Here is a 23,421-nt window from a genome sequence, read left to right as displayed (position 1 = left end):
GAAGATCGTAAATCATTTATATATACCTATACAAGCGTCCTCTTTATTAAACTCAAAGTCACGTATTTGTAAATTAAGATGCTAATTTTTGTTTTCACGAGAGGATTATTTTATAGCATAAGAAATTGTTTACAGCATATATTTGCGTCATTTATACGTGACGACGTTATATTGCGATTGGAGTTTTTCTGACTATCGCACGTATCGAAGATAAATCGAAGACCTTTCCTAATCAGAAAGTTCGCCAATGGCATTATGAGTCTCCTCGTGCAGGCCTGCCAACGAAACTGCACGTTTCCTCGTTACGATCAACGAGAGAGTTAAAAGATAACTGTAACCGGATTTACGTACAAAGCGAAAGTGTAGTTCTTCGTACTGGATATGGATATACAATCTTTCACAGTGTCTATTTACGACTTGTTATCAAGGCACGTATGTAATATATGTAAACGTATTTCCGCCCTGAGGTAGTGTCATTACGTTGACATATGTAAATATGTATAATATGAATACGTTTAGAAAACTAATTTGAACAAGCAGTTATACAGAGTATCACGTTTTAACTTCCCCAGGCAAGTGTCTCGAAAGATACGAGAAATATAAAAAAATGTCTGAAATGAAAGTTATAGCACATTGAGGGGAACAGATACTTTTGGTGACATTGAAAAATCTTTCAACAACCAACTTTGGATTTTTAAATTAGAACCTATATTTTTAAACGTGTCATCTTATGGCTGTCATTTTCAAACTACTTTATTTTAATGTATAATGCCGTACACAAGCTATTTCTCAGCTATAATTGCTCAAATTCGACATGCCGCCCCGGCATTGACGTTACCCGATGTACAAGGCGAGAAGGTTGCACGTCGTGTTGCCTGTAAAAGGAGCTGATTTTGGTCCTATGTGTATATTTCACTGCAGTGAATTATGGGTTCTATCGCGATAGATGTTTGAGTTTTTTCGAAGCATTTCCCTACTCTGTTTACTGCCGCAAGCGATAGATTCTAACACGTATGAACAATTCTACGTACGATACCTTCAAACGCTACTAGTTTAACTTGATAAATGTTATTCTTTAAATAGCTCCACGTAAAAAAGTTTGTCTACAACAGTTGAAAATATGAAACGTAGGATTGCTCATACGTGTTCGAATCTATTAGCTACCACACTGAGCAAGGTTTATATTTTGTTTATAAGGTAAAATTATACGTAGTGAAACATATATATACAAATAAAGCCGGCTCTTTTTCGAGCTAATACGATGTTCAAAGTCCGACTGTGCAACCTTCGTACAAGTGCATAGTGGATTACGTTAATGCCAGCGACATATCAAGTTTGAATAGCTATAAATCGAGAACAACCTATGAAAAAAGTATGTTTTGGTAGAGTTTCGAAGACATGTGATGCTCGAATGTGACGTGAGCTCGATGTGAGCTAAAAAGATGTACATAAAAATATGGGTTCGAATTAAAAAATTCGAAGTTGACTATCTGTAAAAGATTTTTCAATGTCTCCGTAACGTCAAATATGCTACAATATGCTACAACTTTCGTTTGAAACATTTTTTTTTTATACTTCTCGTATCTTTCGAGATATTTGACTATAGAGAAATTGAAATGGGATAACCCGCACAGTTAATTGGTCGATCGTCTAAAAATAGCTGAAAAGAAAATTAGAATCTTTTTGTTTACAGGGGTGGAAATTTTTTATTAGAATATTTTAAGTGGAAAAATTTTATTACTATACTTTGGGTGAAAACTTTCCGATTGCAGAGATAGATATCTTTTTTTAGAATATCTCCTGGGTAAAAAATTTTAATTTGCGAAGGTGGACATTTTTTATTAATATATTTTGGATAAAAATTTGCTTAAGTGGAATTTGCGAAGGTTTAATAGTTTGGATCAAACGTTATGAGGTATAATTAATACCTCGGCCGTTAAACAATCAAAACTAGAGAATACAGACGTGCGCCGAATTTCTGTCTAAAGATCCTCCGTTGTTCGTTGAAGAAACATTCTTTTCTCAAATGCTCGACGATTGTCGTAACACTTGTAATACCTAGTGATACTTGTGCAAAAGCAAAGACAATAAAATTACGACTTTTAATATCGGTATCTTTGGGATCTCAAGATAAGAACGATCGCACGATCACAAACAATCTACAATTTGTTTGTCATTTCCGATGAATATTTTCTCAAATATTTCTACAAAGTCAAACAGATCTAAGAGGTAAAAGAAAAAAGTAAGGAATTATTTCGCGTGTCATACGTCGAGGTTACAGTGACAAACGTTCATCTAGATATTCGCCAGCCTTTATACACCACGTTAAAATAAATTTCGTGACCTCCTAGGGACGACCGTGAGTTTTCAACGTCTCGGACGTTCCGCTGTAGAATTGAAACGTTTTGCAATTATAAAAAGATTCATGGCGTTTCTTTCGAGTTCTCTCGACCAGCTTGCTTCGTTCACGATATTAACAATCTCCGATCGATATTGTTCGCAGTACAATACTCTTCGAACCGATCTTCCCGATAAGATATTTTTTTACTTGATCGCCGTGAAATCTAAACCGTGTAAATACCAGCTAAGAATCACGCTGCTAATGATTATATTCACGATTACACGTATTACAATGCTAATGAAATTTCAACAAATGTTGTTGAATACTTTCGCGAGTAGTTACGTGTAAGTATATACGTAAGTATTCGTTGCTTTTTTCTTCTTATCAGTGAGCGTTTTGGACGAATTTTTGGACGATGGAACAAGAGAAGGAGAGATATTCAGAAAAAAGCTAATTTATCCGTATGAAGACGATGGCAGATGTTCTATTGCCTAGCACCTTACGAAATTTCCTCACGTAGATCTTCGTAATCTTTCGAGTGACATTCTGGAAACTTCTTTTTTAACCATTGGACAATCCAACAAACCGCATCGGGAAAAATTCGATTCTCGATACACCAATTGTACGTACTACGCAATTATTACGCAACGAACGATTATTACATTTCTCTATGATATTATCGCGTAAATCCTATCGATTTCGTTGAAAATAGATGCTCCTACGCAATGTACGAGCATCCTTCGCCTCTTCGTGGTACGATAAGCTTTTCCTTCTAAATCATTCTGTGTTTCAAAACGTCAAGGTCTTTTTTCCGTCACTGTTTTTATGAAATCTCGACCAGCTTCTCGTAATTTACGTGATAACTGGGAATCATGATTATATCGTTTGCTATTTTTTATAAGATAACTGCTTCTTTTATTATAAGAAATTAATTATATTTCTTCAAGTCATAAAAACGTATTATAAAATAGCATACAGATAGAAACTAAGAGAACGATCCTTTTACAAGTTGAAATATCTTCAGATTCTGAGAAAATTGATTGATTGATTCGATTGATACCATACGGTAATGTTCACAAAATTCAAATTCAAATACATTCGTATATCGCGGATTCATTTCATTTCTGACATCACGTGAAAGTACTTTTTAAAAATATCGTTGTTATCGTCGTCATGAAATCATTATCGTAGGTGATTCAAGACTCTTGCACAGTACTGTATGTATAACTATTAAAGCGGAGGAATTATGGTAAACGCGTGCTCGTGCCCTCGTGCTGGACACTGGGAAGGTTTTTACGCGGGTCAGGGACATTTTCGGAGGCGTTGCCTCTCTTTTAAATTTATCCTTCACGACAACATCGAACCGCTGCCTCTTATTAACGGCAGCGATGTAAGTACGTTGCCGCCCGGTTGTTGAACCTGCCAATTTTGCCTCGAAGAAACGGACATTCGAGGTGAACGATCGGCCAACCGATCTCCCCGCTAGAGATTTAACGCTTAAACATGTTAGAAGCTTCCAAGGTTGAATTATACAACGTATGAGATACCAAGTAACGCTAGCTGGCAACATTCGATGATTTATTTGATTTTTTATGCCGGCAAACATCACCAAGGACGCCAAAATGGACCAACTATACCGTTACAATTATTTGGCTTTACATCGAAAGTCATGGGATTTTATAATTCCATCGATCGTTCAGCCCTGCTGTCCTTAAGTCTATAGAATTCGAAATGGAACTATTGCGATGAATGGCAGGTTTTTCAATATTTGAAGATTAAGTAAGGTGAAGTATAAAACTTAAGTTAAGTAAAGGGGGTTAGGTTGAAGGGGTTGGAGGTTGAATCTTGAGGGGGTAAGGTCTTTATAAAAAAGTTGTCTAATTAATCAGTAGGTAGCTTCTTGAGTTAGGCGAGCGGTTGACGTAATTGAGGCTGCTTCCCGTTGGAAGCTGCTCATTGGATTTTTACGTGTCGTTCGTAACGAGGTCTTGAGGTTTTCTCCTTTTCAATCTACGCAAATCCATATAACGTACATACGAGCTATGTTGCTTCTGTGTTAGGATGTCGCTGCTAGCCTGCACTGTATTTGTAGCACATTTATTGGCTTTGTCTTTCGTTTCTTTTATTTGTAAATCTTTATGGTTGTAATGGTTCGTTAAGCTTTTTGGTTCAAATAAATATTACTTACAGTTAGTTTTAATTATTTAATTTAATAAACTTTAACGCGCCCGTGCAGAGCCAACTCATATCCAATATTAGAAATATACATATTCAAGGCAATCGTTATTCTTTATCCATATTACTCGTTTCCCTTGCTCAACTACGTTCTCAATATGCCAGCCACGAAACAACAAATTTCATATTTCGTTATCATCTATCTGACAAGTACTTATATATGTATTTCGCAAGATTCTCTCGTTATCGCTGTACCCAACGTTGTCTATCGCCAAGAGGTAAACCGTTCTTTGAATCCTTTAATAATAGCTCGGTATTAAATATAATACGCGACGCGTCTGTTTTTTTCTTGCATTGGGTAACTCGTGACTAATCACGAGTTCGAGACTTTCAAGAATCCAGGCTTCGAATCATATTCGAAGTGATTCGAATCTTTCGTTACACGTGGATTCGAAGCAATTGTAAGTGTTTCGGGCCTCGCCGCTACTCGTGACTCCTCCGCAAACTCGAAATCCTCGTCTGTAAAAATAGAATAACTATTAGCACGATCGCGCTTCTGACCGTCAAATCGAGGTCTCTGCTCGTACAAGAAGATGGTGTCGAACGAACGAGCTTCGCGAAGTGCGAAGGAAGAAAAAGAGAAGATGCTGCTTTAATCAGGGCATGTCGGCGGAGATAGGAGCCAGGTTACGGAGAGAAAATGTGCAGGTTTCGTGCGGCGCAACAACTTTCTTTCTTCGGATAAGGCGCGTGGGTTGCCGAACCGGGGCCTCAAGGAAGCGTTTCCTACGGTAGAAATGGCAACAGCGACGAGGAGACGCAAGGGAGGACAGGAACTTTCTCCACCTTCGTCGCTCGCGACATGCTGCTTTGGAAATTATGGCTCTTTTCTCGATAGACGATAGGAAAGTTCCGCTAAAATTTCGTCTAATCCGCGTATTCTTTCATTGCTTTGATAACGATATAAAAGTTTCACGCGAACGAAAACAAAGGAAATGGATAAACAATAACAGGATGACGAATTGTAACCATCTAGATAGCGATTAGATTCGAATAACTACTATCACTGTGGTATCCTATAGGCTAAGAAGACATGGTGTACTCGTTTTAATATTTCATCGATGTCTGATCTTCTCTTCTTAGTTAAGATGTCCCGCCTAGCATTCTTTTATAATTAGACAAACAAGCATGGGACAAAGAAAACGATAAAACGTGTTTTCTCCAGTTTCGAAATCACGGACGGAATATTTTGATCAAAGGCCGAGCGATAAAAGTATACATTGTTATAATAGAGGAGAAAATAAAGGAACGCGCAAAAACCCAAAATCTTTTTTTTTCGATAAATAAAGCTTTTTAGCATATTATTATTTGGATTATTAATCGGAAACGAGATCAACGTCTACTTTTAAATCTTTATAAATATCGTGATTCCAGTGCATCGTTCAATTTCCCGAGCTACTAATTATTCTCATTAGCTAAATAACTTTGTTAGCCTGTTGGACGCGCTCGTTCATGAAGCATTATACCATCGCGTGATTCATCGTTAGCACGATTTTATCGACTTTCTTCAAAATTTCTCCTTCTAGAAAAGAACGAAATCAAGCGTGTCGAACATAGCAGTTAATTCACCATGTAAATTACATTTAAATTAATTTTTTCTTTTTCTAACAGTAAGAGCGGTAACCAAATTTTACAAGAAGTTGGCTAATATCGACCGTCAAAAACGCCCGATATCGATCAACATCAGAAGTATTTCTGTTTATAAAATCCTCCTTAATCTGTCTCATAAATCCGAAAGCAAAGTTTGTCAAGTGGCAAAACAATTTTATAAGATCTGATAATTGCAAATGCCGATTTTATTACCACGCATTGACTTCTGAAAATCAATCTAATCGCAGATACGAACATTGGTGATCGTAAAGAACAAAATTATTACAGACTGATCCGTCTTTAATCTTGTAATTAAAGTACATTTTATCAAAGATAAGCCACTGTTCGAATGTTTTTGAGCGCTAGTGGCAATACACGTGGAATTGTCCGGAAGTGATGTTGTTAGAGGACGACGTAAAATTTCATCCGAATAGAAACGATCGTACTCGTATGTCTCTTCTTACTTATGATCGAGTGTAGTGTACGTAAGATGAAGTACTTTGATCTTTGCGAAATCGAAAAATATTCTGTTTGTTCGTCGTATTAGCAAGGTTCTAAACATTTGCACATTTAAGGCAATTTCTCACTATTGACAAAGCGATTACTGTTGATGTCCTACTTTTTCAAATTTCATGAAGTCTTTGCGGTTGTCAACGAGGAAGAATATCCTTGTGGTTCGTTTGCAGAGGGAGATGAAATGCCGAAGAAAGAAGGAACTTTGGATTTTTGCTGACTGTCGATAGAAAGAAAAACGTTGTCACCATAGACTCGCTAGAGACGAGAACATTAAATATTCCGTAGGTAGGTTGGGCCATTGTCGATTGAGAAATCAAACGGAAGACACGAACGTGGCTCATCGTTTGTTCGTGGATTGCGAAATGTAGGATCCGACGTTACATCAATTCCTGACTTGCTCTATTACAGAATACTATATTCAATGAACAGAATTTGTCCTCTTGCAGGATAAATAGTTTTTAACGACATTGCAATATTCCATTGCATTTTTCCTAAAATCCCATGAGTATCTCTGTATAATATTTATATATCGCAGAATTTTCCATGGAGCGATGCTAGCTTGCTTATTCTATGGATAAACGTAAGAAAAACATGTTATATAAACGTAAACTTGCGAATGCCTTAAAAGTTACTACAAATACTAAACAACAACGGATTGGTTTTCTCTTCGATGAAAAATAGAAACAGATTGGCGATATTTACACGTATTAATTCCATTCCAAAATATGTAAAAATTAAATTCATGAGATTTTGAATTTCTTGTTGATTTCCTCTAATTTCGATTAATGAGTTACGAATTTTTGCATTAATTCCTAACATGTATTAACTCTTGTCACGTAAATTTTTTTCGTATAACATTCCCCACAAATAAACATCCTTCAGTGGCATAATATCCAACGATCTTGAGGACCAAAAACTAGTCTTTGTTGCTGGTCGAGTCTAGATGTTCTTGTCTCTCTCTTGAATATTTAAACAGTATTAATAACGATAACTATATATACATATATAAAGACTAATATTATAAAGTAGTATGAAATTAACATTATAAGAAATATTATTCGCTTCTGTATAAAAGAAGATTACGGATTCATGATCTATTTGCAACATTAATTATTCCTTTTTTCACGAAATTTCAGCTACGAAAATATTAAAGCCAGGAAATCAACAAAAAGGAATTCATACTTTTTCCCGTGTGGTCTTCATAATCTTCATTAAAGAAAAAATTAATCCGTTATTAGTTCGTATTTTATAGGTCTACGTTTAGATGACTTGTCTCGTTTTTACTCATAGAATATAGTATATAGCTTTGTTTCGCGATAAGGCTACTATATTCGTTATATATTGTATAAAAATGTCCGTGCTGTTCTTAGAACAATGCAACGATATTATAATATTATTGAAATTATTGATTTGCATTTGGAAATTATTGCAGTAATCGAGAGATTTGAGATAGTTGACAGAAAAGTTCACGTTTCATTACTGACACAATTTCAAAACCTAACTCCAACCTAACCCCAATTGTTGATTTTCCGTCTTTATTAAACAATATATCGATCGAATGAAAACACGTTATGTCGAAGGTTACGTTCTTCGAGAGAATAAGGTGTTTAATTTTATATTAAATTACGAGTCGTGACTGAATTGAAAATTGATAAATTGTAAAAATCTACTGATCACTCATGGAATGATGTTGGGAAAGGTTATGTCGAGCTGGTAAAAATTTACGTGTATCAAAATCGAACGCATAGCGTGGGTGAACCACAAGGGAACGACTTATATTTAGCTACTCGTATATTAACGTCGAGTAGCGTTTTATTGCAATGTGCTACTCTCGTTCACCCCGGTCACGCTTTCTCCGAGAAACTCGAGACAGGGCTCTGCATTTCCATTTGTACAATCTACAGCAATTATATTTTAGATCTTCGAGAAAGTAATACGTACTCGTATTTCATATTCTATCGATTTGCAATCGATACGTATATGTGGACACAATGTTTATACATACCTTGTGATATTCCATTTCAAGATCAATTTCAACTTCGTTTTTATATTAAACATAAATTTTGCATGCTTCTGTAATACACGAGTATTATTAAAATATTTGAATTAATGGCAAACTAATGATCAAAAGCAATACTTACCTATTATCTTCTTGTGAAATGAATAAATATAACCTATAGAACATACATTCTTTATTTCAGGATTTATTACGCAAGAGTATATCAAAATTAGATAGAATGGGCAATTGATCGAAATGTTGATCAATTTTAGATATCATTGATAGAATTACATAATCACGATAGACTTACTATTAATTACGAAGAATCATTTCTGTTTTATCTATAGGTCGACGATCAAACGAATTGAGGATGACGAATTCCTTAAAAATCAAAACTGTCTAAAAAAAAATAAAGGTTGTCACTTACAGATGACGATTTTTCTTTGATCGCATATTAATTTCTAAAAGTAAATTTTATCATATCACGATTTATTATTTCACGATAAGTTTAACGAAGAAAAAGATCGTCTTAAATATATTTATAACCTTATAACTAATACTAATAGTTTTGTAACTATAATTGTTACACGCCGTTAAAAATAAAGAATCTACATATTTTTGAATGAAAAATAAGAATTTATAGGTGATTATATATATCAGTATATTAATTTACAGGTTAATATATTTTTTAATGATCTTACAAGTCTCTCATCGTTGATAATTAATAGTACCGAGCATCTAAGTTTTTGTATTTATTTAACGTTGGGCAATGTGCTAGATATTTGTCCGTGGAATCAGTGATACGTGAAACATCAGGGACGAATTATTCGTTTCCTATGAGAATAATTTCCCCCGCTGTTTGAGCGAGGGACCTCGCCTTGCTCTTCACCTTCGTGCTTATACTTTAGTTGATTTAACCAACGATGACCTTGAATAACGTTTCTAACCGCGGATATAGGTATAGGAAGAAAGAATTAATTTAGACATACTTGAAGTTATTTGTCAAGGTAACTTGAAGTAAAATAAAATTGTTACTTTTAATTAATCGTTGTTTATACCATTGCATATAATGATCCTACAATAAAAAAAGTGTCAACGCAATATTCATGTATGAGCTTGTATGTCACAGCAATGTCAATTCAAAAATAGTATCGATTATATGGCAAATTTTAAAGTTCGGAATACCTAAAACTTAATTTTATGTCTAAATTTAAATTTCGAAAAGTCAAGTCGATTCTATTGAATATCGATACGTTTCATCGACTTATCGAGAAGTTTGCTAAAAGTCGAAATTGTGAAAACCTGTAATGGCGTTCAGTGGACGCTAGCAACAGCTGTTCCTTTGTTTAGAACGTATTTGGAAGCAAAATTTGTGTATCTTATTTGCAAATTAATTGAATATCTACTTTGTGATCTTAATAGCATAAATGACAAGTTTGAAAAAATTAATCTATTACGTGTGTACGAAGAAATAGAAAAACGAATGTGATTGGAAAAATAAATACGAGGTTATAGTGCTGTATTTTTCATGTTTTCGTGTTTTTAAAAATGATTTTCAGTGTCTCACACTTATAAAAATTGATTAATAGACTAGAAGTTATAGAAAATTAATTTTATAAGAAAGAAAAACACGATAAAATGTCAAATAGGAACGAAAGCAAAGGGCCAATTCCGCCCCGATGGCTTCATTGCCCACGGAAAGCAGTGAAACTAATACAGAATAAATTTCTCGCTTTCAAGACTCCGCTATCGTCTGCATTTGATAGCCAAGTGCCAGAAGAATGTCGTTTCTCAGTGGATATGTTATTTGCATCGTTAAAGAGTCAGAAAATAAAATTAGGTCTATGGATTGACCTAACCAACACTACGAGATTTTATGAGAAGGAAAGTTTAGAAGCGTATGGTTGCAAATATTTAAAGTTGCAGTGCAGAGGTCACGGCGAAACTCCCTCTGAAGAACAAACAAGAATTTTTGTGCAAATTTGCAGAAATTTTATATCGTTTAACCCGTTGGAAGTTATCGGTGTTCATTGCACACATGGTTTTAATAGAACTGGCTTCCTTATAATTAGTTATTTAGTAGAAACTGATGGTACTAGCGTTGATGCTGGTTTGGCAGAATTTGCCACTGCAAGACCACCAGGCATATATAAAGCTGACTATATACAAGAACTATTTAGGAGATACGATGATGTAGAGGATGCTCCTGATCCTGCTCCTAGACCAGCTTGGTGTTTAGAATATGACGATTCCAATATAGAAGATACAGATGAAGGCACTAGTGCCAATAATGATAATTATAATCAAGATGTACCCAATAAAAAAAGGAAGCGTGAGTTTAATAACAAAAATCCGATATTCATGGCTGGTGTACCTGGAGTAACTCCTATTTTAGAGGATAGAAAGTTAAGTGGAATACAGAGACGTGTTCAAGGTATTTGTTCTTGGAAATCAACTGGATTTCCAGGTTCTCAGCCAGTTTCTATGGATGAAGATAATATTAGATTGCTACATGAAAAACCATATAGAGTGTCGTGGAAAGCAGATGGGACCAGGTTAGATAACAATATAGATAACAATATATTTAAAACATTGAAGGCAACTTTAAAATATATTGATTATATTTATTTAGATATATGATGATGATTCAAGCAGATGGAGACATTTATTTTGTAGATAGAGATAATAGTGTATTTCAAGTTAATGGAATGACTTTTCCACATCCAAAAGACATATCTAGAACTCTTAAAGATACATTATTGGATGGTGTAAGTAATCTTTAACAAGGTTCGTCAATTTTGAAATTATCGAACTGGTTATTGATAGAAATAACTTTATAGGAAATGGTGATTGACAAAGCAAATGGTAAAGAATATCCAAGATACTTAGTTTATGATGTAGTGATGTACGATGGCAAAGATATTAGCAAATTACCATTCCATCCTGAGCGTTCTTGCATCATTGAACGAGAAATTATAGGTGGCAGACATAGAGCAATGAAGGAAGGAAAATTGAGAAAAGAAATGGAACCCTTTTCAGTACGATTAAAACATTTTTGGGATGTGACACAAGCTGCTAATTTATTAAGTGAAAAATTTGCCAAACAACTAGGCCATGAACCTGATGGTTTAATATTTCAACCTTCTAAGGAACCCTATTTTCCAGGGCTTTCGCCAGATGTTTTAAAATGGAAACCCTTGTCACAGAATTCTGTTGATTTTAGATTAAAAATAATTACAGAATCTGGAGAAGGAATTCTTCCAAGGAAAATTGGCTATCTCTACGTAGGTGGTATGAAAGAACCATTTGATAAAATGAAAGTTACCAAACAAATAAAAGATTTAAATAATGCAATTATTGAATGTAAATTTGAAAATGGCCAATGGGTTTTCATGCGTGAAAGAACTGATAAATCATTTCCTAATTCATACAATACGGCTCAATCTGTATGCAAAAGCATTATGAAACCCATAACAACTGAACGACTTTTAGATTATATTAATAGGCACCGATTTCTAATAGATGATTCTGATCTTATGCCACCTCCAAATAAAAAACGTCACATATAACTAACTACACATAGTTTTAATGATACTATAATGTATTTAAGATTTAAGAAATGGTAGACTTATTGTGAGATTTTAATTGGTCTATAAGCATGGAATACGTGTATCTAGCATATGTGTACAAGTTTACTTGTACTTGTATTTGTATACATTGTACTTGTATTGTATTGAAACTTGTTTCAATTGCTGTAAAACTGTAACAATCTTAAATTGTTCGCTCAATAAAGATACTCTGTAATAAATTAAATGTGTTTTTGGTCTTATATAAGATACTTATCACCTAATCCTTTCCTTGTCAGACTTATTTTAGGCCTTTTATTAAAATAGTTTTGTAAGACTGTGATCTCTAATTTTTCAGATAGGACTGTTTTGTTATGGTGCACGAAAGAATTGACAATAAAAGAAAAAAGATCGCTACGTGTTAATATAGAATTCGATCATGCGACATTAGTACGCTGGTCTCCTGATAGTAAAGCTTTTCTCATTCATAAAGCTATAGCAAATACTATCGAAGTTTATAAAATTTCCAAGAAACCAGATGGTACCTTAGCCTCTGCAATTAAAGCTTTAGAATTTCCAAAGGTACGTACTAAATATCTCTTTATTATATTATTTTTTATACATAAATTTCATATCTTTTATCATTAATTTTTTAGCGGCATATAGAAGATGTTGTTGGCATGGATATTGCATGTACAGGAAAATATATTATTACATGCAGTAAAGTGAACGATCTTGTAGTATGGGACCTTAAAGGACAAGTTCTCGCAACTATAGAATTGCATCTTGGATCGACCTATCGAGCACGAATATCACCTTGTGGACGTTTCGTCGGTACATCCGGTAATTCTTTAGAATATTTTATCTTAGCTCTAACTAACACTTACTCCATGTCTCAATAATGATATTTTATTATTTAGGATTCACTCCAGATGCAAACATATGGGAAGTAGTATTTAGTAAATCAGGAGAATTTAAACAAGTAGTAAAGGCTTTCGATCTTGCTGGTCACTCATCTGGGGTACTTGATTTTACTTTCAGTGCTGATAGTAGTTGTATGGCTACTGTATCAAAAGATGAAACTTATCGTTTATACGATATAAAAAGTAATAAATTGAGTTATTCTTTTCATAAATTATTTTTGTGTCAAATTGTGTTACATTTGCCAATTTATATGTATATAGTTGAATTCAAAAAAGGAGAGGATCCTCATATACTTCAAACTGGACCATGGGAAAGTACAATAACAGCTAATATTGCGTTATCTCCTAATACTGAAGTTTTAGCGATAGCTCATGGATCTTCGTTAAGTTTTTATTCTACAATTACTGGCTTGTTGGATACTACCATAGAAGATATTTTTCTGGGTACTTTTTCATTATAATATATAAATACTGCATTTTTTGTATTTATATACATATAATATTACATTACAGGACCTATTACGAGCCTAGCTTTTGATGCTGTGGGAGAATATGTTTTAGTCGCTGGAGATAGACATATAAAAGTTTTCCGCAATGTTGCTGGTTATCGAGTGGCAATCGAATCTGCAAGACGTAAACTTACACAAAAGCAAACTTCAGCTACAAAGGAACGTTTAGAGAAACTTATTCAAAATAACAGAAAGTTTCTTCAAGCAATGGAAGAGAAGTGTCCTTAATGAATTAAACATAAACTTTTTTAAAGACAAATAATTTTAAACTGCATTTAAAGAATTGTTTGTAATATAATTTTCTAATGTATTTGAATAAAGAGATTCATACGTGAATTCATTTGTTTATAATAATAAATTAAAAACATTTGATACGTTTAAAGAACTTTATTGTTTTTGTAACGTAAATTACGTCATCTACGTAGAAGTTATAATTTTGAATAATGCGGGTAGAAACCGATATGTGAACTTTTTTGACCTTGAGCAAATAAATATTTGTTTCTGACGAGATCATTTCGTTTACTCATATTGCCAGTAATAGATGTGGAGAACATTATGCCAGCAACAGAAGAGGTTTGTCATTAATGAAAATATCATTTATATCACATTCTCTTATATATTACATACATTTTACAGCAACCAATTTCCCAAGCCGGATGGGATTTCATTACCGATTTAGGTACTTTACCAGAAGATGAAAATATTAGTATGTATGCATATGATATTTCTGTATAAAAGACTTAAATACTTTTTATCAAATAATAAAATAACAAAAAGCATTTTACAAATAATGTTTCTTTCTCAGTTATAGATTTTCTTTTACAAAGATTACAACGTGGTCAAATTTATACGTGGGTTGGCTCACTACTTCTGACATTAAATCCTAACAATGAAGTATCAACATCTCATTTGTATGATTCTTCAGAATTTAATAAACATATTGATATATCTCATACTACGTATGAAGCAAATCCTCACATATTTGCTGTTGCTGCTAAGGCACATTACAATCTTATCAAAGAACATGGACGAAATGCTCAGGTAGAACATTTAGAAGAGATAGATCATCATAAAAGACATTGATTTTCTTTTCAAACTTATCAGTATATCATATATTAAGGTAATTGTTATAAGTGGAGAAACTGGAACAGGAAAAACATTCAATGCTTGCAAGTGTCTAGAGTTTCTTAGTAATATTAACAAATGGTCAGTACAGTTATCTCAGGGAGATTGTGCACACAATATTATGCTAAGAATTACAGACGCTTGTCGTTTGATATCTACTTTTACAACTGCCTGTACTGAAAAAAATGAAATAAGTTCAAGACATGGACAACTTGTAAAACTTCATTATAAAAGTGGAATTATTTCTGGTGCAACTATTAACTCGTTTCTCTTAGAAAGAAATAGAGTAACAAGAGGTTCAAGCAATTTTCAAATTTTTTATCAGGTTTGATTTATTACATATTCTTATACAGCTGAAAGTATCTGTAAGAAATACTAAAAAAATATATTTCAGATGATATTTGGAATGTCACCTACAGAACTTGAAATTCTTAATTTATCTAAAGATAAATATTATGATATATTAAATGTTATAGATTGCAATAAGAAGAAATATTTTCAAGAAAGTTTCCAAGATACTCTGAACGCATTGGATATATTGGATTTCAAATCTGATCAAAAAAAGAACATTTTTCAAGTTCTTGCCTTATTGATTCATATGGGAAATATTGAATTTAGAGAAGATGGTGAAATATGTGCAATTGATTTTAGTAATAACAGTATGTTGCACTACTTATCCTAACATATAACACAAGAATGAGAAATTTTATATAACCATATTTGTAGAATCAAAGGAAGCTCTAAAAAGTACTTGTGTTCTTAGTTCTTTAACTGAAGATACTATCATGGAATTACTTACTACTATTCTCATAAATCCACAAAGTTCTTGGCGGAAACATACCTCATATCATCGACACCTTGTTACTGTTGATGCGTGTCGCAACAGATTACATAGTATAATTAGATATATGTACGATCTTCTTTTTCATTGGATCTTAAATCATGCAAATAAAACTTTATCTTTAAAACAACAATATTCACAATGGCTTGGTATGTTATAACACTGAATTTTATATCGAAGTTTTATCAAATTATGTACATATATATGTATATATTCTTTTTAGGCATACTGGATATCTTTGGTTTCGAATCGTTTACTAAAAACGGAATAGAACAACTTTGTGTAAATTATGCTAATGAGAAAATGCAACAGTATTACATAGAAACTTGTGTGGAAAATAATCGTAATGATTTACAAGAGGAAGGTTTTATTAAAATTTGCAATCCTTCACATACTATCAATTTATACAAAGAACGTCTAAACGTTATTGAAGAAAATTTATTTTTGACCTTGAATGATGTATGTAAAATATATATATTTAACTGTATATAAAAGTTATCATTGCAGTGATACTGTGGTTATTATATTACAGGCTTGTCAATCACCAGTAGTGATTGATATATTAACAATAATTCAATCAGTATGTAAAAATTTACACAATGCACAAAAAAAGTTTTTAAGTGAGAAAGAAGGAAACTTCATTATAGAACATTACTCTGGTCCTGTTACATATTCTATAGAAGATTTACTGTCTAAAAATACAGATAAGGTATTAAATATATTTTACGATTCAGAACGAAAATTATTAACAATTTTAAAAATTTGTTATAGGTTCCAAATGAAATATCTCTAATTTTCAGTACAAGTAAGAATAAATTTCTTCGTTCCTTAATCAATTTTGGAGAGGAACAATATTTGCATATTGTAAAGGGATCTATTACAAAAAAAACTATGTTAGCTAAATTAAAATATAATATGGATACACTTATTAAGGAACTTAGAAAATGTGACCTGCATTACGTACGATGTGTTAAACCAAAGTAATATATATTTTTCTACAACTACTTTTCTATGATATCCTTGTATTTAATAAGTAATTTTTTCAGTCGATCGATAAATAATGAATGGGATCGTAAAAACTTCAAAAAACAATTGGCATGTATTGGTATTTTTGATGCTTTACCTTTAGCTAAATGTAAATATCCTATTCGTTTACGTCATCAAGATTTTTATGTTCGTTACTCCAGAAAGCCTATGGGTAGGTAGTGCAGATACTTGTTTATTTATTTAGGTATAGAAATAGAAATAATTTTTAACAGAAATGATTGATCTCAACAAATGTAAACTGATTCTGGAGTCAATTGTACCTAAGAAAGATCTACAAACACAGGTTCATTTTGGAAAGCAGTTGATATTTTTAACAGAGCCTATTTTTCTTAAATTAGAATCCTATAGAAGGAATTATCGTATAAAATATGCTAATAAAATAAAAACGTTTTGGATAAAGCGTAGTAAGTATAATATCTTACATATACTTTTTTGTTCTTTTCTCAAAATTCTTTTCACAGGACGTAAAATAATACCAGCTATCTCAAAATATTTGGGAACTAACTTTTCAATACAAAATATATACAACATAAACAAAGACAATACAGCTGTCAAAATTATGCTTGAAAGTGAATTGAAAACATCAAATTCTTTGGAGGAAGCTCCATTCGCTCAGAACAATAAGGAAACAAGTCATCTAAATCTTGTAATGGAAAATAAGGAAGGTAAAAATAAGAATATAAATAAAAGTCTGAATGAAACTTATTCAGAAAATAAGAGTGAAAATAGGAATATAAATAAAAGTCTGAATGAAACTTATTCGGAAAGTAAGAATCAAAATAAGAATAACTGGCCAGAGATGCTAAATATTTTTGGAGAAGTATGTGTCCTTAAAAATTGGCCAAAAATAATTAACCTTAGATACCAACTCAGTGATGTACAAATTAAAACTTACTTTGAAAATAATACTATAAAATTTATAAAAACGATCAATTCTGATTATTTTCCAAAACTTAAACATGGTAAAGACTTTCATATGTACAATGATATGGTAGATGATAATTGTAATGACAATAACAATAATTTATTGAAACAGCGTTTAACATTACATAGTTCTTTAATGAATATAGACTCTGTAAAGAATATCAATGAAAGAAGATATTCTATGTATTGCGAGAAGGTTGGTATTTTTGATATCTTAGTATAATTTTAATGTACTAAAAATTTATTGTTTTCAGGACAAAATTGTTACTATTGAAATAGATTCTTGTTTACTTTTTTATAAGAATCGAATTTTAAGTCGACGACAGCTTGCTGCAGTATGTATTTTAAAATTGTGATGGTATTGAAAAACAACACTGATGGTAAAAATATTTATTTCAGATACCGATAAGGATGCATACTCGGGCTACATGTTTGATTAATTCGCATATATTACCACGTAGTGTATTACCGCAAGGGTTACAAGACTGTCTTTAACAGACAGAGTCGATCTTTTCGGTGAGGTCATGGCTTCAGTCGTTTTCTTATTACTAATTTAATAAATATATGTTATAGTTTTCAGCAATATACAGAAGATATTGTTATAAAACGTACTACTATAGGTAGGGTCATAAATAACAAACCTTAAACTTTATGTATAAATGCGAAATAATGTTTTCTCCCTTTAACGAGAAAATATTACGATGTTTATATGTATTTTGAAACCAAATGAAATGTTTTAAAAAATAATTTTTGTTTGTATCAAAGGCTATTCGAATGTAAACGTAAAATTATTATTTAAATCATACACACTGAGACATACAAATTTATAAATAACCGTATAATAGATTATAAATATCGAATGATCTCTTTCTTTTATCTTTAAGTACTAATAACCTTCGTGATGCTACTAGAGCAAGCGTAGCTTGTAGTTCACTTCTTAAAATCTGATAATTTGCTCTCAAACTAACACGCCTTAAATTACTAGATGGTACTGGTCGTCCACCGGCGAAGGCAAATCTAAAATTGTATTAAAATTACAATATAAAAAAATACATAGGAAAATACTTACTCTAATTGATAAATGTAATATAGTTGCATACCTTATTTCTCGTCGTGGACCTCGTAATGTAGAATCAGGAAATGCTGTTTGTCGATCCCATAACAGCCGATTACTTATTACTGGCCTAACTTTAACGTATTTTATTTTACTTTTGACAGTAATAGGAAGAGAAATAGGTTTTTTATAACCATTTACTGTGCTTTTATAACGAAGTGGTAAGTATGGTAGTAAAGAATCTCCATAATGTTCCATGAAAGCTTCAATATCTAAAGTATGAGCTTGTGATTTTATAAGAGCACAAATACTAAGCTATAATTGAAAGATACATTAGCAATGGAAAGAAATAATATAAGAAAATATATTTTAAAGTTAGCTTACAGCTATCTTTTGCCACAGAATAGAACCAGGTAAGGCAAATTTTAAAATAGTATGTATTGAGAGCGGAGAGCCTATCTCTTGTTGAAAAAGCATCAAAGGCTGAATACTAGCTAGTAGCTCCATAACCAAAATGTTTTTTTTATTACCATTTATATCTACCTTTTCTTCCTTTAAGAGTGCGTTCTCCAACATAGGGATATATCTTCGAACAATAAAAATCGATTTTATAACAAGATAATCATTACTGAATGACGTCTAAGTGTATAATAATTTATTTACTTATCAGCAGTAGATGGCCAACGAAGCATTAATTTTAGCGTGCAATCTTTAAAGAGTGCTTCAAGGTTTGGATTTATGAAACTCTGTCCTAAAAGTAATTCCAATAACAATTCAGTTAACTTATCAACCTGTAATAAAAAAATATTAGAGATCTTAAAATATCTGTTTATCCATAAATCAATTAATATAATTCATATGATCTTACTGTAGAATATTACCGAAGTTAAGTGATATGGATAAACAGCTTCACTGTTGCTTGCAATTGCAATAATAAGTTGGCATGTTCTTGTTGATACTCTTGTGTATTGCACATTATTTGAAATTATCATAGATCTAGCAATAGACATTAATTTATCAATTACTCCTTCCCCACTCAAATGAACATTAGTGGCACAATCATTAATTAGAACCTATAAATGTGTATGTTATAATATTTATAACAGATCACATAGTTGAATATATCATACCTGAAATGTTTTCTGAGATCCATTAAATAATGTTTTTAATGCGCGTTTTGCATAATTATTTCTTGCTTCTGTTAGTCTAGTATCACATATTTCTGATTCTGTTGAATGTGTTATTGATAAATTGCAAATAATGTTAGAATATATTTAAATTAATAAATAAGTAAAGTATACCTTGAATGAAGGGTACACTAGTTTGCGATATATTAAGTGGATCATTTATTTTTTGTACTAAATTAACAATACGTTCATTAGGAACAAAGACTTTTGCTTCTGTATGGTACTCTGGTAGAGATTCTGGTGCTCCTAATACTGGATCTACATCACATAAATTGGTAATCACAGCGTTTACATCTGTAGACGTTAGACGTTTTCTTTTGCTATGTTTTAATCTTGTTACACATTTCTAAAAATGAATTTCTATCAGCTTCATTCTAACGATAAACATGTATTATATATGTATATTTTTTTTAAGAGTAAATTTAATAATAATTCTAGATATAATAATATATGTATAAAACTAATATACATGTAGAACTTCTCTAAGTCTATACGAGGCATCTTCTGCGAGTCTTTTTAATAAAGAATCTGGTAAAGGATGCATTCCCAGTTCTTCTCCAATTGCAGATATCCAGTCTGTACTAAGAACAGCATATCTCCTTGTATTATTATCGTTTGTATTGTTACTGTTGCTGTCTCCATTATTATTAACGAAAGGGTTACTATATCCTGAACTAGTTTGATTTGTTAACATCTCTTTCATGATTTAAGGTTATACAAAATATAAATATTTCGTCTACAATGATTTTAAAGCAATATGGTTGACGAAATGAAAATTGTATCACACATTATATTTTTTTCTAATTATTTTACAAGATATATGTTTTAATAGCGTTTAATAAAAGGCGATAATCAATTAATTCGATATAAAAGTATCGGTTTCCTTTATTAAATTTTATCAAAATCCTATTATAAACTAAACAATAAATGTAAATTTGTTACATATATACATATTGTCAGACAAACGGAAGTTATTTACACACAACATAGCAACTGTAAAACCTAAAAATTCAAATTTCGTCCTAAAGATGTCGCCATTGCTCGCCAGAAGTTTTCTTCTTTTCTTGTCTATTTTACGAAACAATACATCCTCCATCATTGTCACGTGAAAGCTGACGTTTCATAAAATTTCGGAAGGCACGTCGACCAATCGGAAGTGTCGACAAAATTTACGCACAGAAATATCACTGACGTGTCCACGGAGCAGAGTCTACTTCAAGGGTTTATGATTATTCTCGATTTGTACAAGTACATTAGCTGGAAAACAACAGCGTTTAACGAATTGTGTCTTCTTACGGTGTATTTGTAAAGCAGCGAAATTATGGCAGCAGTATTGAACACATTTGTGAACTCTTTCACCAAGAAATTGTACGTATATCTTTTCGTTGGATATTTTTTTCGAATTATGAACATTTCTATTGAGAAGATATTTTTCTCAGATTTACTTTTCTATAATTTTTACTTTAATATTTTCCTTCCTATTGATTTTTCATTATTATTACATTTATATCGCGATTTCTAAAATACAATGATTTACGATGATGTAACTAGAAAGTCGTTAAAGAAACGTTTCGTTTTATAAAAATCGACTGTATCTTTTTTGCGACGCACCTTTGAATAAAATTATTTATCGTGATATGCGTTTTTCTCTTATCTGCGTTACTGGTATGTTATGATGTGACCTTCAAACATGTATGTATATTCGAGAACTTCATTAATGTGAATATTTCATGTAGTGAAACTTTTTTATGCGAGCATAGTATGCATGACGTGTTACGAGTAAGCAAGTACATCGAGCGTGAATGCTTTGTAAAATTATAATTATACTTTTCTTTACGAATCGTCTTGAACCTTATCTATTTTCTTTTACACCTTTTATTCGTTTCTTAAATCTTATTTAAACTATTAATTTTAGCTATTACTATAATCTTAATACCACACCCTATCACCTAAGTTCAAAGTCTAAGACTATACTTGATGTATTTATAAAATTTTTTATTTTCCTTACAAAGGATTCCTAAATATGTAGAAATTGTGATAAAGATTTATGATTGCAGGGAACCTCCAGTTAGGCAACACTTGAAAAATGTCTATGGATGTCTGTCCATGTCATTGCTATCAGCTGCTGGAGGAGTTTATATTCACATGTTCTCAGAGCTCTTGCGAGCCAATTTGTTAACGACTCTTGGTACATTGGGTTTGCTTTTTACCTTAATTAATACACCAGACAATGGAAAAAATCAAAAGTTACGACTTAGCTATCTCCTGGGATTTGCATTCTTTTCTGGGCTTGGTCTGGGTCCTTTACTTCAATTGGTTATGAGTGTCAATCCAACTGTTATAGTAACTGCCCTGATTGGTAAGTTATTGTTATTTAAATTTATCTTTGAAAATGTATCTATTATTATTATTACATATTGTGATATTGTGTTATGGTTATTGGATTACCATTAAATTATATCAATGTTTAATATGATTATTTTTTCAGGAACAATTGTTATATTTGTATCATTCAGTATTTCCTCCCTTTTGGCTGAAAGAGGACGTTGGTTATATCTTGGTGGTACCTTAATTAGCTTGCTGAATATTATGGTTTTGTTTTCATTTGTCAATCTATTTTTACGTTGGACCATTTTCTACCAAGCCTATTTATATATTGGACTGTTTTTAATGTGTGGTTTTGTTATTTATGATACACAATTGATTATTGAAAAATACCACATGGGTAGCAAAGATTTCATTCTACATTCTCTAGATCTATTTGTAGATTTCGTCAACATTTTCCGTCACCTCCTCATAATCCTTACACAGAAGGTAAAAGTTAGAAACAATATATACAAATATTCTATATGTCGTCTTAATTCTTAACTGTTCTAATTCCATTTTGCAAGAAATATAATTAACCAATCCACATATATCTTACTGGTAGAAAGAATACAAATTTATGAAAATTCTACTTAGAAAGCAACAAATATTCAATTCTTTTAAGTCCTAACTCATCACAATCATATTAATCTTCATAAACTTTGAACTCAGTTTTCTCAATATACAAATTAATAGAAATCGAATAGTTAAGAAATAGAATGACAATGTACAATGTAAATTTTCTAGTATGTGATAAGTGATGAAATGAATGTGAACTAATACTTATTATTCTTTTACTCCATTATAGGAAATATTAAAAGATCAACGTAAACGCAAAGATTAAATGAGAGCAAAGGAAGATGTAAGATATCATACCATTCAAGTAAATCCATGAACTAGACGTCTTCATCCTATCTATCCATATGTAAAACGTATATTTACTATGATAATATGAATTAAAATAATATAGCTTATTCATTACATCGGAAAATTTTTAGATATACGCTCGTCATAAAAACGCAATGTATTTGTTTCAAATTACTTAGTTATCATTTCTTTTTCCAATTATTTATTAGATTTATATACATGTATACATAAATAGACATAAATTTATTGTACTATATTTTTATCTTTCAATAAACAAAATTTTCCAGCGTCCCTAGTCTTTTTTTATGTTTAAAAATGGTATTTGTAAATACA

At 31.8% G+C, this 23,421-nt stretch overlaps 5 protein-coding genes and 1 long non-coding RNA gene across 10 annotated transcripts in view; 4 read left to right on the top strand and 2 right to left on the bottom strand.

Moving 5' to 3' along the window:
* Positions 1–14,015, top strand: part of LOC100646310 (transducin beta-like protein 2) — a 65,921-nt gene extending 51,906 nt beyond the window's left edge. The window contains exons 1-6 of one of the 2 annotated variants that reach the window (XM_048410520.1): positions 251–432; positions 12,606–12,829; positions 12,904–13,090; positions 13,168–13,353; positions 13,432–13,614; positions 13,684–14,015. In XM_048410520.1, the coding sequence (XP_048266477.1) occupies positions 12,928–13,090; positions 13,168–13,353; positions 13,432–13,614; positions 13,684–13,907 (756 nt within the window). In that variant the 5' untranslated portion in view covers positions 251–432; positions 12,606–12,829; positions 12,904–12,927 and the 3' untranslated portion in view covers positions 13,908–14,015. Of the gene's footprint in view, positions 1–250; positions 433–12,605; positions 12,830–12,903; positions 13,091–13,167; positions 13,354–13,431; positions 13,615–13,683 lie in introns of those variants that run through there. The other variant, XM_012314270.3, reaches the window with a different exon arrangement.
* On the bottom strand, positions 4,625–8,914 carry LOC125386028. The gene is made up of 3 exons (XR_007225845.1): positions 8,824–8,914; positions 8,688–8,755; positions 4,625–5,035 (listed from the first exon to the last, which is right to left on the bottom strand). It is a non-coding gene; the product is annotated as an uncharacterized LOC125386028 (long non-coding RNA).
* On the top strand, positions 9,967–12,494 carry LOC105666294 (mRNA-capping enzyme). The gene is made up of 3 exons (XM_012314272.2): positions 9,967–11,236; positions 11,314–11,449; positions 11,522–12,494. The coding sequence occupies exons 1-3, from the start codon at positions 10,320–10,322 to the stop codon at positions 12,248–12,250; spliced, it is 1,782 nt and encodes a 593-aa protein (XP_012169662.1). The 5' UTR covers positions 9,967–10,319; the 3' UTR covers positions 12,251–12,494.
* A 120-nt stretch (positions 14,016–14,135) lies between the features above and the next one.
* LOC100648604 (unconventional myosin-Ie) lies at positions 14,136–18,363 on the top strand. 4 transcript variants are annotated; one of them, XM_012314264.3, is made up of 14 exons: positions 14,136–14,252; positions 14,316–14,385; positions 14,485–14,720; positions 14,800–15,129; positions 15,199–15,463; positions 15,531–15,794; positions 15,869–16,104; positions 16,178–16,354; positions 16,417–16,625; positions 16,692–16,843; positions 16,905–17,096; positions 17,154–17,812; positions 17,871–17,951; positions 18,016–18,363. In XM_012314264.3, exons 1-14 carry the CDS (start codon positions 14,235–14,237, stop codon positions 18,109–18,111), a joined length of 2,985 nt encoding a protein of 994 aa, XP_012169654.2. In that variant the 5' UTR covers positions 14,136–14,234; the 3' UTR covers positions 18,112–18,363. The 4 variants fall into 4 exon arrangements, with proteins under 4 accessions (XP_012169654.2, XP_048266475.1, XP_048266476.1 ...); XM_048410518.1 differs by having other exon boundaries at positions 16,905–17,812; positions 18,016–18,132; positions 18,190–18,363; XM_048410519.1 differs by lacking the exon at positions 16,905–17,096.
* On the bottom strand, positions 17,992–20,841 carry LOC100646072. The gene is made up of 8 exons (XM_012314266.3): positions 20,327–20,841; positions 19,972–20,203; positions 19,801–19,898; positions 19,552–19,743; positions 19,334–19,461; positions 19,055–19,256; positions 18,717–18,985; positions 17,992–18,633 (listed from the first exon to the last, which is right to left on the bottom strand). Exons 1-8 carry the CDS (start codon positions 20,558–20,560, stop codon positions 18,441–18,443), a joined length of 1,548 nt encoding a protein of 515 aa, XP_012169656.1. The 5' UTR covers positions 20,561–20,841; the 3' UTR covers positions 17,992–18,440.
* A 168-nt stretch (positions 20,842–21,009) lies between these two features.
* LOC100646192 (probable Bax inhibitor 1) lies at positions 21,010–23,379 on the top strand. The gene is made up of 4 exons (XM_003399277.4): positions 21,010–21,225; positions 21,915–22,216; positions 22,346–22,671; positions 23,030–23,379. Exons 1-4 carry the CDS (start codon positions 21,179–21,181, stop codon positions 23,063–23,065), a joined length of 711 nt encoding a protein of 236 aa, XP_003399325.1. The 5' UTR covers positions 21,010–21,178; the 3' UTR covers positions 23,066–23,379.
* Positions 23,380–23,421: the final 42 nt, after the last annotated feature.

Source organism: Bombus terrestris, chromosome 11 (assembly GCF_910591885.1).
Source record: "Bombus terrestris chromosome 11, iyBomTerr1.2, whole genome shotgun sequence".
In the NCBI taxonomy this organism is placed as follows: Eukaryota; Metazoa; Arthropoda; class Insecta; order Hymenoptera; family Apidae; genus Bombus; species Bombus terrestris.
The sequence above is the reverse complement of the archived record's forward strand: the minus strand, read 5'-3'. Positions and strand labels throughout refer to the sequence as shown.

Bases quoted from the DNA above. Each gene is read 5' to 3' on its own strand.
- LOC105666294 (XM_012314272.2), top strand. From the start codon at position 10,320: ATGTCAAATAGGAACGAAAGCAAAGGGCCAATTCCGCCCCGATGGCTT. The intron at 11,237-11,313 runs GTTAGATAACAA...ATATTTATTTAG, and splicing joins TGGAAAGCAGATGGGACCAG to ATATATGATGATGATTCAAG. The intron at 11,450-11,521 runs GTAAGTAATCTT...ATAACTTTATAG, and splicing joins AAGATACATTATTGGATGGT to GAAATGGTGATTGACAAAGC.
- LOC100648604 (XM_048410518.1), top strand. The intron at 15,464-15,530 runs GTATGTTGCACT...CCATATTTGTAG, and splicing joins AATTGATTTTAGTAATAACA to AATCAAAGGAAGCTCTAAAA. The intron at 16,355-16,416 runs GTATTAAATATA...AATTTGTTATAG, and splicing joins TGTCTAAAAATACAGATAAG to GTTCCAAATGAAATATCTCT.
- LOC100646072 (XM_012314266.3), bottom strand. From the start codon at position 20,560: ATGAAAGAGATGTTAACAAATCAAACTAGTTCAGGATATAGTAACCCT. The intron at 20,204-20,326 runs GTATATTAGTTT...ATTCATTTTTAG, and splicing joins GACTTAGAGAAGTTCTACAT to AAATGTGTAACAAGATTAAA. The intron at 19,462-19,551 runs GTAATATTCTAC...TTTTTATTACAG, and splicing joins ATCCATATCACTTAACTTCG to GTTGATAAGTTAACTGAATT.
- LOC100646192 (XM_003399277.4), top strand. From the start codon at position 21,179: ATGGCAGCAGTATTGAACACATTTGTGAACTCTTTCACCAAGAAATT. The intron at 22,217-22,345 runs GTAAGTTATTGT...TTATTTTTTCAG, and splicing joins TATAGTAACTGCCCTGATTG to GAACAATTGTTATATTTGTA. The intron at 22,672-23,029 runs GTAAAAGTTAGA...ACTCCATTATAG, and splicing joins TCATAATCCTTACACAGAAG to GAAATATTAAAAGATCAACG.